Source organism: Limanda limanda, chromosome 5, assembly GCF_963576545.1.
Source record: "Limanda limanda chromosome 5, fLimLim1.1, whole genome shotgun sequence".
Lineage (NCBI taxonomy): Eukaryota > Metazoa > Chordata > Actinopteri > Pleuronectiformes > Pleuronectidae > Limanda > Limanda limanda.
In genome coordinates, this window is record NC_083640.1 from 18826458 (window position 1) to 18843054 (window position 16597).

Here is a 16597-nt window from a genome sequence, read left to right on the forward strand (position 1 = left end):
ATGAGTTCTGCATCGAATGGGCGCAAAAACCGCCCCAGATCCGCCGGGAACATCTTCCAGATCGGCAAGCCTCCGCAGCGGGAGCCGGAGAGGAGGGAGAGCACGGAGAGCTCCCGCAGAGCCCAGCGAGCCGTGGCCGACTGCAGGATGGTAGGTCTGCGACACGTCGGATCAGGATGCTATTACCCCGCAGCTTTCTGTCTTTGTGCCATAGGACGCTCGGCTGTCCCGCGGATGCAGGAGACACAGGCTGCACAAAAGAAAATGTAAAAAAAAAAGAGACTGCAACCTGGTCGAGCCTAAAAATAGCTGTGTGCATTTGCGTTGCTTTTGTCGAAGCCAAACTGATCATCTCTGCGATTTGCATTTGCATGGTGATTTTTATTTTTTTTTCATTCCAAATTGTGTCTGAATGTACCCGATGATCCGCGGGAGGTGCATGTGTTCGTGATCATGGCAACAGATGTGCTGTGTTTTGACAGGTGCGGGCAGCGGGGATCATATGTGTGCAGCCTGCTTCACCCTGTCATACATCAGCGAGCGTCATGGAGACTCGCTGCTCGTGCACACCTCGATACAGCAGGAGGGACTTAACCAGATATTTGTGCACCAGGCGCAAGACCTGCGGGCTGCATGTGCAAATATCACAATTCAGCATAATGGCACCGACGTCCAATATTTATATAGTTAAAAAGGTCCTTTCATGCATGCACGCTGACTTTGCAGACTATTTGATGAATCTCCCTTTTCAGCACATAATTCTGGATATGTGCAGCGTTGCAAGTTTTGAAATACAACTTCTGTTGAAGCATATCACCGTGCACCTGCAGATTATTTATACCTATGGTGCAAAGAAAGAAAATAGAACAAAGCTGGATGTGTAGTGCTGCTCTAGGCTGGTCTTTAATGTTGACAAGTAAATTGCTTGCAGGCTAAGGGAAAGAAAATCGACTGCAGTGACCAGAAACCATGTTCAAGCACAAGTATAGTTTGTCATATTCCAATAACGTGTTGTTTGTGTGACTCTATCCTCCCAAAGATCGTCCAGGAGTTCAATACACTTGTGGCTCTGTACCGTGAACTGGTCATCTCCATCGGCGAGATCACTGTGGACTGTCCGTCTCTGCGGGCCGAGATGCTCAAGACCAGAACCAAAGGCTGCGAGATGGCGAGGGCGGCTCATCACAGCCTCTCCTTGATATCTGGGTGAGTTTGGCACAGCCCCTGTCCATGGTGCTGAAAGTGAACACCTCTCTGTGCCTGGAGGAAGTTGTAAAAGTTGTTCACGTGACCTCTAAAGTGCATGAACACACTTTCAGGCACGTGCATACTTGAGCATTCAGATATCATCTAAGTGTCTCCATCCATGAGAGTGAAACTAGTGAGTGTGAAGAAGTGAGGGAAAGAGATTGAAAAAGAGTTGAGCTTTCAAAAACCATGACATCTCTAATTGCTGCAGAGGTCAGCTTTAACAGGAAGCAATCACAACAACAACATACTGCAACTGACCACGTCCCATTAGCCGGCACTAAAACCTTAATGCACAAAGTGGAATGGAAGTGGCAGATAATAGTAATGTAGAGACAATGATTTGTTTTGGATTGTTGCTTTCAGTGAATTGTGAGACTCTGTGTGTGTGTGTGTGTGTGTGTGTGTGTGTGTGTGTGTGTGTGTGTGTGTGTGTGTGTGTGTGTGTGTGTGTGTGTGTGTGTGTGTGTGTGTGTGTGTGTGTGTGTGTGTGTGTGTGTGTGTGTGTGTGTGTGTGTATGTGTGTGTGTGTCTGTGTGTGTGTTCAACACTGCAGCAATAATGGATGTGCTGTTGTTTTGTAGTGTTCAGAGAATGTGAATCTTGGGTTTCTTCTTTCGTCGTTAACCAATTATCCCATTAAGAAACTCAGATTTGAAGTTGTTCCAGTATCATCCAGTGAAAGTTTTCTACCCTAAAGTGCTTTCCAAGTGGTTAGTTTATGATAAATGTCTATTTTTAGTGAAAGACTTTATAGAAACCAGACGTGTCTGTTGACTTTGCATTGAGCACAACAGCTCCTCCAGATTGGCGCCAGTAGAAGAAGGGCAGAATGAGGCTGGGGATTTGAAATTCCATTTCATCAGGGACCAACTTATACTTAAAAAAAAGCATTAGACAGACAGAAACCAGTGGTGGGAAGGATTTTTAAGGATGCGTGCAATGCTATAGCTGCTAAACCAGCCAGGCAGTGTTGCAACAGAAGCAGCTTCAGGTTTACTCCATATGTACAATAAAAAACTACAGCTGGAGAAAATCTCTTATCAGAATGAGTTTGTATCTGTTCTCTGCTCTGCTTTGCTCTGTAACCTATTTCCTGGCTCAATAATTAATCCACTTGTTATATCTTACAGTGATGCAAGAATGCACATCCTTCACTGTCTGTTACATGCATGACAAAATCTTTCCATTTAATATGTGGCGGCTCTGAGCTGCATGTGCGTGCCGTTCTCATATGGTTCACCAGTAAGTTTGTCTGCTGCATATTCCCCGTCACGCAGAGGCACGCACCACACAGCACCACTGAGGGGGGGCGGCTGCTTTTTATACAAAAGCTTTAGCTACGTCTTGTTTGAAATTTAAATAACTTATACTTTACGCTGTTCTTCTCTTAATATATGGCTCATAATTAATCAACTACATAGCTATACTTGTCCCTTCAATACATTACATTTATCAACGTCCTTTGGTTGAATCTCCCACTGCTGTAGTAGCTTCACAAACGAATCAGCATCGACATCATTGTCATAATCGTCCCCACCACGTACCCTAAAAACATCCGTAAAAGCTCCACATGCCGTTTCAACATCGGTCTTCACAACTAGACTCAGAGCTTGAGTTAGAGAGCACAGATCATTCCACTTTAATCGAATAAGGCCAGTGTGTCTGAATGGTAAGAGCCGATAGGCAGCATAGCATCGATGGCAGCTGTGCTGTAGTGACTGTAACACTGTTGCACTGTGACAAAACATAGATGTGGAAGGAGAAGCTTTGCCGTCGGAGGAGGGGAACGCAACAGCAGGATCCGTGTGAAAAAACATTTGCACCAGGTGCAAGTTTCTCACCTTCGTCGCCGTCACTTTCCCAATGCGATATCACACCTGCCTGAATATCACCTGCTGGAGTTTCCCCTTTGAAAACCAGATTCTTATGATTGTGAAGCGACTGTGGTGTCTCATAAAGCCAGGGATCAGTTCTGGGTAAATACAAAAATATTAAGATGCGGTTTACGTTCTTTCACCGTGCGTTTTATCTTCATATTCTCCCAGTGACAGACAGGAGAGATGCAGCAAGTAGTGATTTAAAGTTACAGAAATACATTATTGAAAACACAGCTGTTCTCTCATCTGTATGTTGCCATTTTGGTGGCAGACAATAAACTTTTTCTCTACATTTGAGTTTACCCGCCCTTCAGGCTGTTGATCATAGTAATGCACCCACAGACATTCAAACTGACCAATTGTTGTTCTGATATCTTCTTTTGATATTTATAAGATTGATATATAAGATATCTCAAAATAAAAGCCTTCTTGTGACAGTTATGGTTGGCTGTTTATGACATGACGTAAAAGATACAAATGAGAAAAATTCTGAAAGTTGGACGTCGGTAAATGTCTGAATTATAAATGACAAGATGAAAAAACAGACAAGACAATATCAATTCATCAATAATAATAATAATTATAATAAATAATAATAATTATTATTATTATTAATGCAATGGAGGTCAATCTGGTAGAATATTTAAGGAATAATTAATTTTCGCTGAATTTGATCGTTGCCACTTTTACTTTATTACTTACGATACTATTGTTTAGAAATTTAAATTTATTTTTAGTCATCTAGGTTTTTGCTCTTTTTTATTTCACACTGTCTAGAAGGATTGTGCTGAACATTACTCCTTTGAGTGGAGTTGATACCAGTCAAGTAAGTGGAGCTTAATGAGGCTGAACTATGAATCTCTGGGTAATTAATCAAGTCAAACCTTTTTCCAAACATTGTAATCCTAATCCACGAAGCTGGTCCTCTTGTGCAGCATCATCAGGTTTGCCTCTGTGTCCTGTTTCAGGCCGGAGGATGGGGAGATCCACCCTGAGATCTGTCGGCTCTTCATCCAGCTGCAGTGCTGCCTGGAGATGTACATCACAGAGATGCTCAAATCTGTCTGCTTGTTGGGATCCCTGCAGCTCCACAGGAAAGGTGAATACATGGAGAAGCCTCATTGCAGCAAGAGATTTTAAATATAGATTTGGAAGAGTTTGTGCTAATTTATATAACAAAGTGTGTTTTTTATTGTTAAATTAATTCAGTGAAACGAACCAACGCTTTAAATGAATGAACATCAACATTATTCCTCTGATACCACGGGCAGGCTGATCAACAACTTGGATTTGTGAGTATTTATAAAGCCTGCACTATGGGGCGTCACGGTGGAGCAGCGGTCATCACGGTTACCTCACAGCAAGAAGGTTACATTTAAAATCCCGGCTGGTGTCTTTCTGTGTGGAGTCTGCGTGTCCTCCCTGAGGTTGTGTGGATTTTCTCCGGTTACTCCAGCCTCCTCCCACAATCCAAAGACCTGCAGATTTGAGACATTCAATTGACCATAGGTCTGAATGGTTGTTTGTTATTATATTTGGATCTCGAAATACACTGGTGACCTTCGACTTTGCTCCCATTTAATGAAATTTACTGATCTTAGGGGTCAATTGAGGTCAGCTCTATTCTTGTTTTGCCTGCTCTCCCTTTCCTTCTGTTGCGATGGCTGACGTGGCGGCACCTGTTTAAAAGCAGCTGCTCCATGTGTGCTTCAGGTAAGGAGTCCTGCGGCCTTCCAGGGGTCGACAGTAAGATCGAGGAGAGCTCAGACATCCCCATACTGGAGGACACGTCTTCCTCCCCCACGGACTGTCCTCAGCTCTACTGGCTGGTGGCTAACGACATAGAAAACATAGAAAGGTAAGTAGGAAATAAGGGTTGTGTGTTTGCATTTGTTTGTTGAGGTGTGAATTGTTGTACCTGGTTATATTTATTGGTCAAAGCACGTGTGATCAGCACGTGATGTTAAGTTTGCAGTAATTTCTTCAGTTTTAATGACTTTGCAGGGTTGAACGATCACAGTTGAATTAATTGTTTGCAATCCAACATCATTAACAGGCAACGCTTTAGTCTTTAAAATACACAAATATGTCATTAAAGCAGCTTATTTGTTTGTTTCACAAATTCGATTAAAAAAAATCCTTATTTGTGTTATTGCAGGGACATGAGGGAGATGAAGAACCTCCTCAGTAAACTCAGGGAGACAATGCCTTTACCACTGAAGAACCAAGGTAAGAGAGAAGCCCAATACTTACTTCACCTTCACTGTCATTCACACAAATTAACACACAAACACTTTAGTATCACAGAGCGATGACAATCTTTTATTTTTTGTAAAAAAAAAGCTAAAACTAGCATCCCTGTGTTGTTGCGTTGCAGATGACAGCAGTTTGCTGAACCTGACTCCCTACCCACTGGTCCGACAGAGGAAGAGGAGGTTCTTTGGGCTCTGTTGCCTGGTAACCAGCTAAGGGGCCCCGCCTTCGTGGGTAGGAGGCGGCCACAAAGACACCATTACCCACTGTCCTTCACCACTTGTGTCTCCCACCAATCTATTACTGCCATTTTCAAATATATTGTCTCTTTCTCTCTTTTTCTTTTTGAAGGCTACCCATTTTATAATTTTATTTTGTAATACAAAGAAGAATTGTAACTGCAATGTGATGCAAACAAAAGTCATGAACTTATATTTAAAAAACATTTTGCAACGGATTTGTCTTGTTCAGTGTATAAGAGAATGAGAGATCCATGTTCAGTCACTTCCACAAATCTGAGAGAATGAAGTTAGGATTCACGTTATGAAAAGGGAATATAACTGTTAGTTTTTGTCAGAAAAAATGTGATTCGTTATGAATTTGTCGTGTCTGAGATTTGACAAAGGTGTTTGACAAAGTTCTGCCTTTGTCAGCCTGAGATGAGAACACAGGTTTGTGCAGAGTAAGTTTGTCGTGTGTCACAATCTCTATTTTCAGTTTCTGGCTGTTTTTTCTCCTCGATGTACTTAATTTAGTCTTCCATAAACCAAGAACCTGTACCCAACTTTAACTTTCCAGCTTTGAAACCGAATATATGATACAATACTCAAAAAGAAAACTTCTTTGCACACAATATCTATCTATAAACCGAGACATTAGACTTGTATATACACATACTCTTTACGCAACGCTCTTGGAATTATTTTCAAAGTTGAAGTTGGTTAGTGGAGAGTCTTTTGGTTGAGATGAGCAAGGAGGGTCTCCCTGTGTCTGAGTCAATCAGTGCAGACACAGGACAGGCAGCATGGCTCTTGCTTATTAATGATAGTGATCGATGTTTAGGGCACGGTGAAGGTACAGTAGTCCAAGCTGATTTAGGTCATTTTACATTGTTAATAAAACTTTTGTTATTGAAATCCAATGGTGTGTCTCTTTGTAAACTCCTGAAATGTCCACCGGGGGGAGACAAACCACCAGAAGACAAACTGAGGTTTTGATAAACTGACTAAATCCGTGTACCTCACAGGAACAAGCCGGTCACTTTCTTTTGCTACTGGATTTATGTATTTATTTTCCAGGAAAGGACACACGTCATGGTTGATCAGTGGTTAACATGGTTTCACAATCAGAGTGCTGGCAGATATAACCTCCATCTCAATTCAAATCCGTTTTGGTTGTATAGCACCAAATCACAGCATATATTATCTCAACTCACTTTACATTGTAAGATGAAAACCATGATGTACAAACAACAGTTCCCGCAATGAGCAAACAGAGAAGAAAAAAACCTCAACAGGAGGACACCGCGAGCCGAACCAGAGTCAATGTGGGCGACCATCTGCCTCGGCCTGTCGGGCTGAGCGGAAAAAAGTGGGAGAGAGGAGAGAGAGAGACCAGTAACAGTTGTGTAACCATCATATTTAAACTCTGTCAGACTGGCTGTCTAATGAAAATAATCTGTGATATTTATAGATGTAATGATGTTATCAAAAGTGAAAGAAGAAGAATGCTGTGGAGGTTAAAGGTTTAGTAAAGAATTTAGTGACATCTAGTGGTGAAGTTTCATGTTGCGGCTGAATATCCCTCACCTCATCCTCCCCTTTCAAACACATGAGAACCTGTGGAAACCTTCAGTTGTCCTAAAAACTCAAAAGGTGATTAGTTTGTCCAGTCTGGGCTACTGTAAAAACATTGCTAACTCCATAGAGAGGACCCGCCTCTGAAAGTATTTAAATACATGTATAAATGGCTCATTATAGGGTAAAGAAAACAACAATTCGAACAATTAGGATCAAACACACAAGTGAAAACGTCACTAAGATTATTTTATATAATTTTTTTTGCCAATAGATCCCTTACACTTAAATCAAGCACACTGATCCTTTAATGCTTCAGCATCAGATATAGGATCTCACACACGGTAGAGTGAAGATGCTCAGACTTAGTTCAGTGGCCAAACATGAACTTACTAATGTGTTCTCCCTTTTTTTGTAACCTATTTATTTTCTGTTCTTTAGAATGAATTGGATTTCAAATCCACTGGGAGCGTAAACTATTTGAGTACTTTACCACTGTTTATAAAACACTAAAGGGCGACAGCATCTGCAATAGAGATAAAACTTGTGGAGGGAAAGTTCTTCAAATGTGAACAAGTTGTTTATTGATGTAACAAAGATCTGAGTTAGTCTGCAAACAATGGACGTCTTTGTAAGGATTTTATCTTCAGCAAACGTAATTTGATTCTTAAGGTCATGCTTGTTGCTATAACACCTCCCATCCTGTTGTTCTGCTAATATCCAGATTGGGACATTTTATGGAATGTGTTCTGGGAAACAAGAAAAGTACTAGAAGCAGAAAAACAGCTGTGAGTGAGCCACCGGGCAAAATCTAATGGTTACACAATATTATTTTAATGCAGTAAAATATACAAAGATAGAGCATTCATGTACACTCAATTTAAGTATGTTACATTGTAGATGTATACATTCTAAAAGGGATGTATATGGATTATGCAGGCCTCAGACTTCTGCCAACACGCATCATTATGACCAGTATATGCTGTGTCTGTAGATACCAATTCCTATAATTATCTGCACATGTATTTGTTTATATTCTTTGGGCACATTTTTAGTTTTGCAATATACAGGATTTGAAAAAAAGAGAAGAAACTGAACAAGGCTGCTGTCTTATTATTTATTTGATTTTAGAGAAATGCACTTTTAGCTCAACACGACTGAAAAGTTAAACTCTAGTGTTTCAGTGGATGTTTGTCAGTGTGGGTCTGTGTCTTATTTCCCCTAACCAAACGGCCTCTGTGATTAATACAGGGGTATTGTATTGTTAAACAAGGCCCCTCTAAAAGTTACACTATTAATTCAGTTTCACAAATATAAGGAATGTACAACTGATGAATCATGTTTAAAGGCAGATGCTGATGAGAGGTGGTGACGTCATCCCTCCTCCTGCAGCCTCAGGAAGTGCAGGGCAGGATACTGACGACCGACACCTTCTCTCCTTTACATCTGCGCAGTCCCGCCTCACACTCGCTCATGGTCTGAGCGGCCGCAGCTGCATCGTCCCCGACACGCACACACACATCGGATCCCGGGGTCGAGCAATCTGCAGAGTCCCTGCAGAGACACTCGTTGGTTTGATCTGTGGGAATAGTGGGAAGATAGAGGAAATGAACGAGCACAGTATGTCACTTTTAAATGGGTTGTTTTGTCTACTGGGAATATCCCATTACCTCCACAGGTCTCCCACATGTGACAGTTGGTGCAGCCTGTTGTGTTGCGCTGCGGCCACATGCAGGTGCTGTCCTCTGCCAGCGTGACCTTCTTCCCCTCACACTGCAGCGCTTGCATTTCGCACACATTCACAACGTTGGGTTTTCTACTCATCGCATGAGTGTCGGCACACAACTCCAAAGAAGATCTGGGGACAAAAACACTATCTTTATCAAATATGACAACAAATAAAAACAAAATCCAAGATCAAAGTGAAGTTAAATAAACGTACTTGCACTCATGTGACATTTTACAATCACATATCCCTCCAGAAAACTGCTCCCACTGTTGACAGTGGCCCAAGCTAGCCAAGCTTGGCTGTTGTCCACTGGCTGTGGAAGACATACACATCATTCTTCCATATTGCAAACTGACTCATATTCATCATAAAGTCAAAGAATATAAATACAGTTACGCAGCAGTCCCATGTGCGTTATGTGCACCTTACCTGGGCTGCATTTAGCATCTCTTGGGTTGGGAACAAAATTATATCCGGGGTAACACATCACCGTTGCTTCTCCTATTAGCTGTCGACCCTCTGGACAGGACAAGGTGACTGACTCCCCTCTGCCGAAGACCTGCTTTGAAGGCGAGGCTATGACACCATCAGCAAGGGACCCAATCCTGCACCTGCGGACTGCGAGAGAAGAGGGAGTTTAGCAGAGTACACGGATGGTAAATGATAAAAACTCATCACTCTTTCTATTACATAACATTCATACACTGTGGGCACAGCCATCAGGGGCGACTTGGGGTTCAGTATCTTGCGCAGGGAAACTTCGGATTGGATTTGGGGATCGACCTTCTACCTTTTGAGCCACATCTGCCTGAGGTAACAGTGGTATTCATTGTGTTGAGTGGTAAACTCAGGCTGTGTATAAAAAAACACACTCACCTGAGCACAGTCCAGGTTTGCGTGACCAGGTTTGATCTGCGGTGCATTCTATGGGTTCACCACCAATGTGATAGAAACCTAGAGTGCAGGTGTACTCAACCCTACTGCCCACAAGGTAAACATCCTTAGGGTCCTATGAAAGGTGATGTGAGGAAAAAGTTGATTTAGTTTATTGTAATCAGCCCTGACCTTTGTATAAAAATAAATACACCCAAGGAGCGAGAGAAATTAAAATGCTGTGATATAGATAATAAAAGTCACTGAGGTCGGCTCATTTCACTTTTCAATACATGCGTTAAACCTTTAAATATATGGCCTTCATTATGTAAAATCACACGCTTCACATCACAAATCCTCAAATCTCATCTCATCTCATCTCATCTATGTCACATCCCTTTCATCTCCTATTGTGCATGGAAATACATTTGTTTCATTCTTGAATTTCACTCTTTCCTAACTGAGATCAGTGGGATTTATTTTCATCTTTACCAGTATATAGCCGTTTATCAGAGCAGGCGGGGTCCCACACCTCTGAGGCGCTGGGAGAGTTTGGTCGAAGCACTGAGGCTCAACGGTTCTGTGGGAAAACAGTGGGATGTTGTGTAAATTCAGTGTGAACCTCCTCTACTGGCAGTGTCTGATAGACTAACTGTTACAAAATGCATCGCACTGACTTTAAGTATTGCAGCTGTGGGTCTTCATCCTCACACGTCTCCATTGACTCTCCGATGCAGTGTTGTCCTCCGTTCTGAGGAGCGGGATTCGAACAGGAGCGACTCCGCGTCCTTCGACACTGAGAGCTCGATGTCCAGGCGGACCAGCAGGACCAACTTCCATCGATCACTCCTGGATTAGATGAAACAAACATGTCACAAAGTACTTTTACCCTTACATGAGTACATTTTTGTCTATTTATTTGTACTTTTACTTAAGTAGAAAAGTTGATTTGAAACTTTTACTTCAGTAAATTTGTGTTTATTTATTTGTACTTTTACGTGAGTAGAAAGGTTTATTTTACTTTTACTTACAGTACAGTACTTAGTACATTTTGGTGTGTTTATTTGTACTTGCGTGTGTCAGTACTTCCTCAACCACTCACAAATAAGGATAAGAAAGTGAGAACCATATCACCGCCCATGTGATGTTACTCATCAAACAGCGATTCTCACTACCTGCACAGAACTGAATTAACCCTGTAAAAGTAAAACGTTACAAGCCGCTACTGGAGCCCACACCTGCTCCACCACCATCCCCTTCACAAAGAGCAAATTGGCTGCAGCAGTCTGATGTGCACCACCCACCCTGCTGACCGTCCACCTCAGCTCCCTCCTCACAGGCCAGCCCAAATGTCCCAGGCTTACAGATGCATTTGCACACGTTAACTTCCAAGAAAGCGATGCCGTTGTTGCGACAGGGCCGGCAGTGGCAGGCGTCACCCTCGCCGAGATACTGCTCTGTGGCTCTGCGGAGGTGGATCCTTTTCAGCCCGGCACACTGCACCTCCTTCACCAGCTCCCACAGGGGCTGCAGCTGCGGAAACAAGAGATAACAGAGATGGGAGGTTTGTATTCTTTGATAAGATGACAAGCTGAGAAAGAAAATCAAACACTATGCTCGAGCTTTTAAAGTTTCCCCTCACCTTTGGTTTGATGACCTTTGGAAATGAGCCGACAGACTCAGACCAGTTTGAGTACATCTCCCAGTTCTTGTCTGGATCATTGAGCTGTGTGGTCGTCAGTGCTTCGACATGTTCGACGCCTCCTCCCTCCACTTCCAGTTTACTCATTACATTGCTACTGATGTTATCTGATTCGAAAAGGTTTGTAGAGATGATCAGAGACAACTTTCACCCACTCTCATGAGCTCAATCATGTCTGTTGAACAAACATCATACCTCTGGATGATGTTTGTTGATGTTGACCAGACCTGCAATCCACATGGGTGATGGGGAATATATGAAGCCAACGTCTGGACCTTTCACATTCATTATAATCCAGTCTTTCATTAGCTGAAAAAAAAACAACAAGAAAACCAAAAGTAAATCTTTTGTTAGGTATCAAAAAATCAAGTCTGTAAATTAGTCTAAAGTATTGTACAGTGGCCCTGACCAAAGAAAACATGACAAGCTGAATCTGACATAGGTTGATTTAAGTATTTTATAGCTGCGAATGATTCATGGATCCTCACCCATTTGTCCTTCAGGCACTTCATCAATCTTGGCGAAGACTCTGAAGGATCCTCCGAGGCTTCCCTCAGAAAGGTAGTGCGTTCCAAACCTCTCCAAAACCTTCCTGTAGGCGGAGTAGTCGTAGACAGATGGGAGTTTGGCCACAGCCCTCCAGAACTCATCAGATAGTGGAATGTACTGAGGAGCAGTACTCTCAAACCGAACGACCTCTATGTCACTCCTTAAAACCAAAAGCCTGTGGGTCTGTAGGGAGTAAAACAAAAAGTTACTCAATAAGTTTCCTTTTCTACTTCGATACTTTGTTGTTCTTACAAACCTGGGTCTTTCCCTTTATCTCCTGAAAGTCGTAGTTGTGGTAATCTGATGTTGTGCCGGATACTTTCTGTCTGTTGACAATGTCCTTCGCATAATCCCATTTACTGTTGAACGTCTCATCACTGAAGTCATTCTGAGCTTTTGACTGAGAGCAAAGGTCGAAATCAGATTCATATCATTAAGAAAAGCAGAATATGTCACAGGGTTTAAAAATTAGACAGTTTTACATGTATTTCAACAGAAATATAAACAGTAAAGTGTTTTTACAGTACTTTGAAGTATCCTGAAATGATCTATTCCACGGTAAAAATGTTGGACTTTACTTTTAAAAATCTCCAAATCTATACAGTAAATATGTTTAATATTCAGTATGTAGGTAGTCAGAGAGGTCCTGAACACAGGCATATCAGTCTCTCTCTGAACTAATTGAGCAAAGTGAACTTTTTATAGAACTTTGAAATATCCAGAAATGAACTGATTTGAGATGACAGAGATGCGAGTGTCGGCTGGCTTGACCACAGTAACGGAAGGAGAGGGCATTTGTTGGGTTGAAAACAGAAATCTGTGTTGGACACTTTAAATAAGTCACAGACAGAAGTATCAATATCAGTTGTTATTGTAGTTTTTTTTTCTGGAGAGACCAACCATGAATTTGTACTGGAGAGTACTGAGGGGCACTCGATACAGAGCCCAGGGGGGAAATGTGGCGATCGAGCGACACAGACCCCCAAAGCTCTTTGTGTTCATGACACTGGCCCTCCACTTCCCAGACACCACATCAAACCTGGAGACGCAAAAAAAAGCATCTAATTGGTTTGTATGTAGTACCGGCTTGTGTGTACTTGTACACACAAATAAAGCTCCATCAAGAGTTGTCCCTTACCCGAGTCCTAGGAGCTCAACGTTAGGTGGCGGAGTTGTAGCCAAACATGTTATCCATTTTTCATTTTCACAGACCCCAAGCCCTGCTTCGTCGTGTGCATCCCCCTCACAGTCCACTTCTCCATTACACAGCATGGACGGGTTAATGCACTTCCCTGTGGATCAGGGGACTGTCAGACTGAAGGCTCACTGATTGTTACAGAAATCTATAAGCTTACAGAAAGCAGAGTTTTTTTCTTACCCGATAGACAGCGAAACCTGTCTCCACACCCGTCCTCTAGAGGGCAGCCTTTTGTGGTTTCACAGGACTTGTTCTGAGTGGGCTCCCCATCACAGAGGTTTCCTCCGAACTGGGCATAGACAGCCCTGGCTCGGCTTCTTGTCTATAACCAATCATAAATAATTCACCATTATTGTTTACAGTGTTAAATGTACATGTCTGAAACAGAGTAGTGCACTGATCAGTAAGAGTTGGTTTGATTGTTGACCTTATATAGGTTTGGAACAAGTTAGCAAACTTGTTTATTGAGCTTCCTGACCTGTAATTTCGTGCAGCCATCACACTCTGACCAGTCATCATAAGGCCCCCACTGGCAATCAATTCCCTGGGAACAAAACCTTAGAGATAATAATATTACATTCAAATGATTTAATGAGAAATATCAAATTCAATGAAACCAAACCCTTTGTCATCATCAGCGTTGATCATGTTGTGCATTGATGAAAAACAGTTCAATTAAAATAAATGTACCCTTTGGGGGTGAACAGGAGCAACAACCACTGCAAAGCTGTGAGAAGGAACTATAGAAGAGAGGAGAGGAGACGGGAGGAGAGAGACTTAGTAATAAACTTGCTAAAACACATGATGCTGAATCCTGTATTGCCCCTCATAGATTAAAAAGTGCTGCTAATAGATGCTGTGTATGAATGTGTGTGTGACTGGCAAACTGTACTGTAAAGTGCATTGAGTGGTCATCAAGACTAGAAAAGTGCTATAAATACAAACCATTTACCATGTAGGAAAAGTGTTGGAGTGAAACCAGAGCTCAATCACACAACACAGCAAATCAAATGTTTAGAAAAAGTCTGAAAATCTGTTTGTTACTTCCCTCCTGTTATAGAGTTAAAATTCGACCTACCTTCATGGTGAGTGAAGTCCAGCAAAGACTATCGAAGGACAGGCTTTCACGGATTTATGTAACCCAAATGGACCTCCTGGACGGAAATTCCAATGAAGTCGTATAATGATTGGATGCGAGGGGAACATGCTGTTAAATCTGTTAAAGGTATCAACAACCAAGTCATTTACTGTAACTCAATCTAGTGATTACTCCCTGAAGAGCACAAAAGGACCCTTGATACGTATCTGTTTGCGTGCGTGTGTGCGTGTGTGCGTGTGTGTGTGTGAGTGTGTGTGTGTGTGTGTGTGTGTGTGTGTGTGTGTGTGTGTGTGTGTGTGTGTGTGTGCATTTTATAGGGAGGAGAAACAACCTTTTTTTTTTTTTTTTACGGGAACCTCTGTCCCAAAGCTCCTCTTGAGCATCATTCTGAAACTGAAAGCTTGAATCTGTCTCCTCAATAACTCCTCAATTGTGACCTTTGACCTTTAACCACCTAAATCTAACCAGTGAATCTGTGACTCTAAATCAACATTTGTGCCAAATCTGTAAGGATTCTCTTGAGATTCTCTGGAGACAACGTGTTCACAAAGGCAAAGAAGGGTTTTGTGAAGTCTCCCCCCATGATGCCATATTCGGGCTCCCAGAGGACCATAACCGGTTTACCTCTACTCAATTAGACATTTTAGCTTTTACTTCCTTACTGGCAAGACGCCACCTTCTTCTCCACTGGAAGTCGACTAAAGCTCCCTCTAGTACTCAGTGGCTCAAGACACCATGTCTTTTCTAAAGCTGGAAAAGATCAGATATTCATCGAAAGGTATCTCTAACAAATTTTATAATAAGTGGCTTCCCTTTCTTACATTCTTCCACTCTCTCCAGTCCCTGCCCCCTGATTGACGGACCCCCCCCCCTCTCTCTCTCTTTTCTCTCTTTCTTCTTCCTTTTTATTTATTCATTTACTAATTCTTTTTTTTTCTTTTTTTTAAAATTTATTTATACAGTGCAGCTTTAATACTTAATTATTACTTAAAATAATTTTCAGTTATTTATTTATCATTATTATTATTATTTTCATTGAATTGTGTAATGTATTGTTCGCATGACCACGTTAATGTGGTCCATAAATTAAGAAAAACATCCTAGGAGGTAGACTGTATATCTTCTTAACCCATCGTGATGCACAGTGTTTTTATGGTGTCGATATCTCTATATATTGTTAATTGTCGTACAGAGATTATGTGAAACTCAATGTAAATTTGACATTGATTCCTGTTCTACTGTGCCTTACCTCCTAATAAAAATATTTAAAAAAATTTTTTTTAAAAAAAGGGTTTTGTGAAGTAAATGTGACCTTGGTCTTTGACGAACAAAATCAGTTCAGTACGTCAACATTTATTACAAAATTTAAAGAAATTCCCTCAAATCGTCTTCACAAGAATAGAAGGGATGGAGGAGGGATACAAAATGGGCTTCATGTGACAAGGTAAATCGCGATGCGGCTTCCTGGTGAACTTTGACCTCAGTTATTTGGTTCGCTAGTGCTAATATGTGACCGGGCCCTTAAAAGTAGTTTTTCCTCACCCTTGTCGAGGCTTAAGGACAGAGGATGTCACACCTTGTACCGATTGTCAAACCCTATGATGCAGTGACTGTGTTTGTGAATATGGGCTACACAAAAAATTGTATTTGAGAAGGTATTACAATAATGACCTGGGGCAGCGTATCGCTCAACCTGCAGAGGCCCCGGTTCGAGTCTGACCAGTGTCCATGTGTGCATGTCCTCCCCCACTCTCTCTCTATCCCCCGATCACAAGGTCACTCTGTCCTATAAAGGAACTTAAAGCCCAAAAATTTAATTTTAAAAAGTAACCAACTTTTTCAGGATATTGACATCATATAACCACATAGTGAGATCAATTGCTCGTTGTGGGATCTGTTGGGTTTCTATATAATATTGTAAGGTCGTGACCTTACTATGTAGTGTGCCTTAAGATAATGTGTGTTGTGATTTGTCACTCTACAAATTAAATTGAATTATTTCATCTTATTCTCTTCATTAATAATTTGTTATGACGTCATGAAAACTGAGTGAAGGAACAGAATTGTTCAGTGAGGGCTCTGCAGCAGGAATCCCTTTTAAGAGCAACAGTATATTAAGTAGTATTAAGTATTTAGTCGAGCTGTGATGTTGTCTTTCAACACTGGAGGGCAACAGAGATTTAAGAACAGTTTCCTCTCCATGGCTGGAATGTGATTCTAAACCAAGCAAATACATTTGCACAGTGGAATACAATTTATGAGACACTAGC

At 41.7% G+C, this 16597-nt stretch overlaps 2 protein-coding genes across 4 annotated transcripts; one reads left to right on the top strand and one right to left on the bottom strand.

Annotated features, from left to right (window-relative positions):
* rgs7bpa (regulator of G protein signaling 7 binding protein a) lies at positions 1-5597 on the top strand. Of its 3 annotated transcripts, XM_061072292.1 has the most exons (7): positions 1-150; positions 1040-1206; positions 3222-3227; positions 4097-4227; positions 4842-4986; positions 5287-5357; positions 5506-5597. In XM_061072292.1, exons 1-7 carry the CDS (start codon positions 1-3, stop codon positions 5595-5597), a joined length of 762 nt encoding a protein of 253 aa, XP_060928275.1. The 3 variants fall into 3 exon arrangements, with proteins under 3 accessions (XP_060928275.1, XP_060928276.1, XP_060928278.1); XM_061072293.1 differs by lacking the exon at positions 3222-3227; XM_061072295.1 differs by lacking the exon at positions 3222-3227 and having other exon boundaries at positions 1-132.
* Positions 5598-8571: 2974 nt separating this feature from the next.
* On the bottom strand, positions 8572-14312 carry c7a (complement component 7a). The gene is made up of 18 exons (XM_061071901.1): positions 14307-14312; positions 13919-13968; positions 13707-13785; positions 13409-13550; positions 13169-13322; positions 12931-13069; positions 12287-12430; positions 11970-12213; positions 11677-11790; positions 11422-11588; positions 11084-11312; positions 10457-10628; positions 10272-10359; positions 9783-9915; positions 9336-9524; positions 9120-9219; positions 8848-9035; positions 8572-8756 (listed from the first exon to the last, which is right to left on the bottom strand). The coding sequence occupies exons 1-18, from the start codon at positions 14310-14312 to the stop codon at positions 8572-8574; spliced, it is 2523 nt and encodes an 840-aa protein (XP_060927884.1).
* Between the last annotated feature and the right edge of the window lie 2285 nt (positions 14313-16597).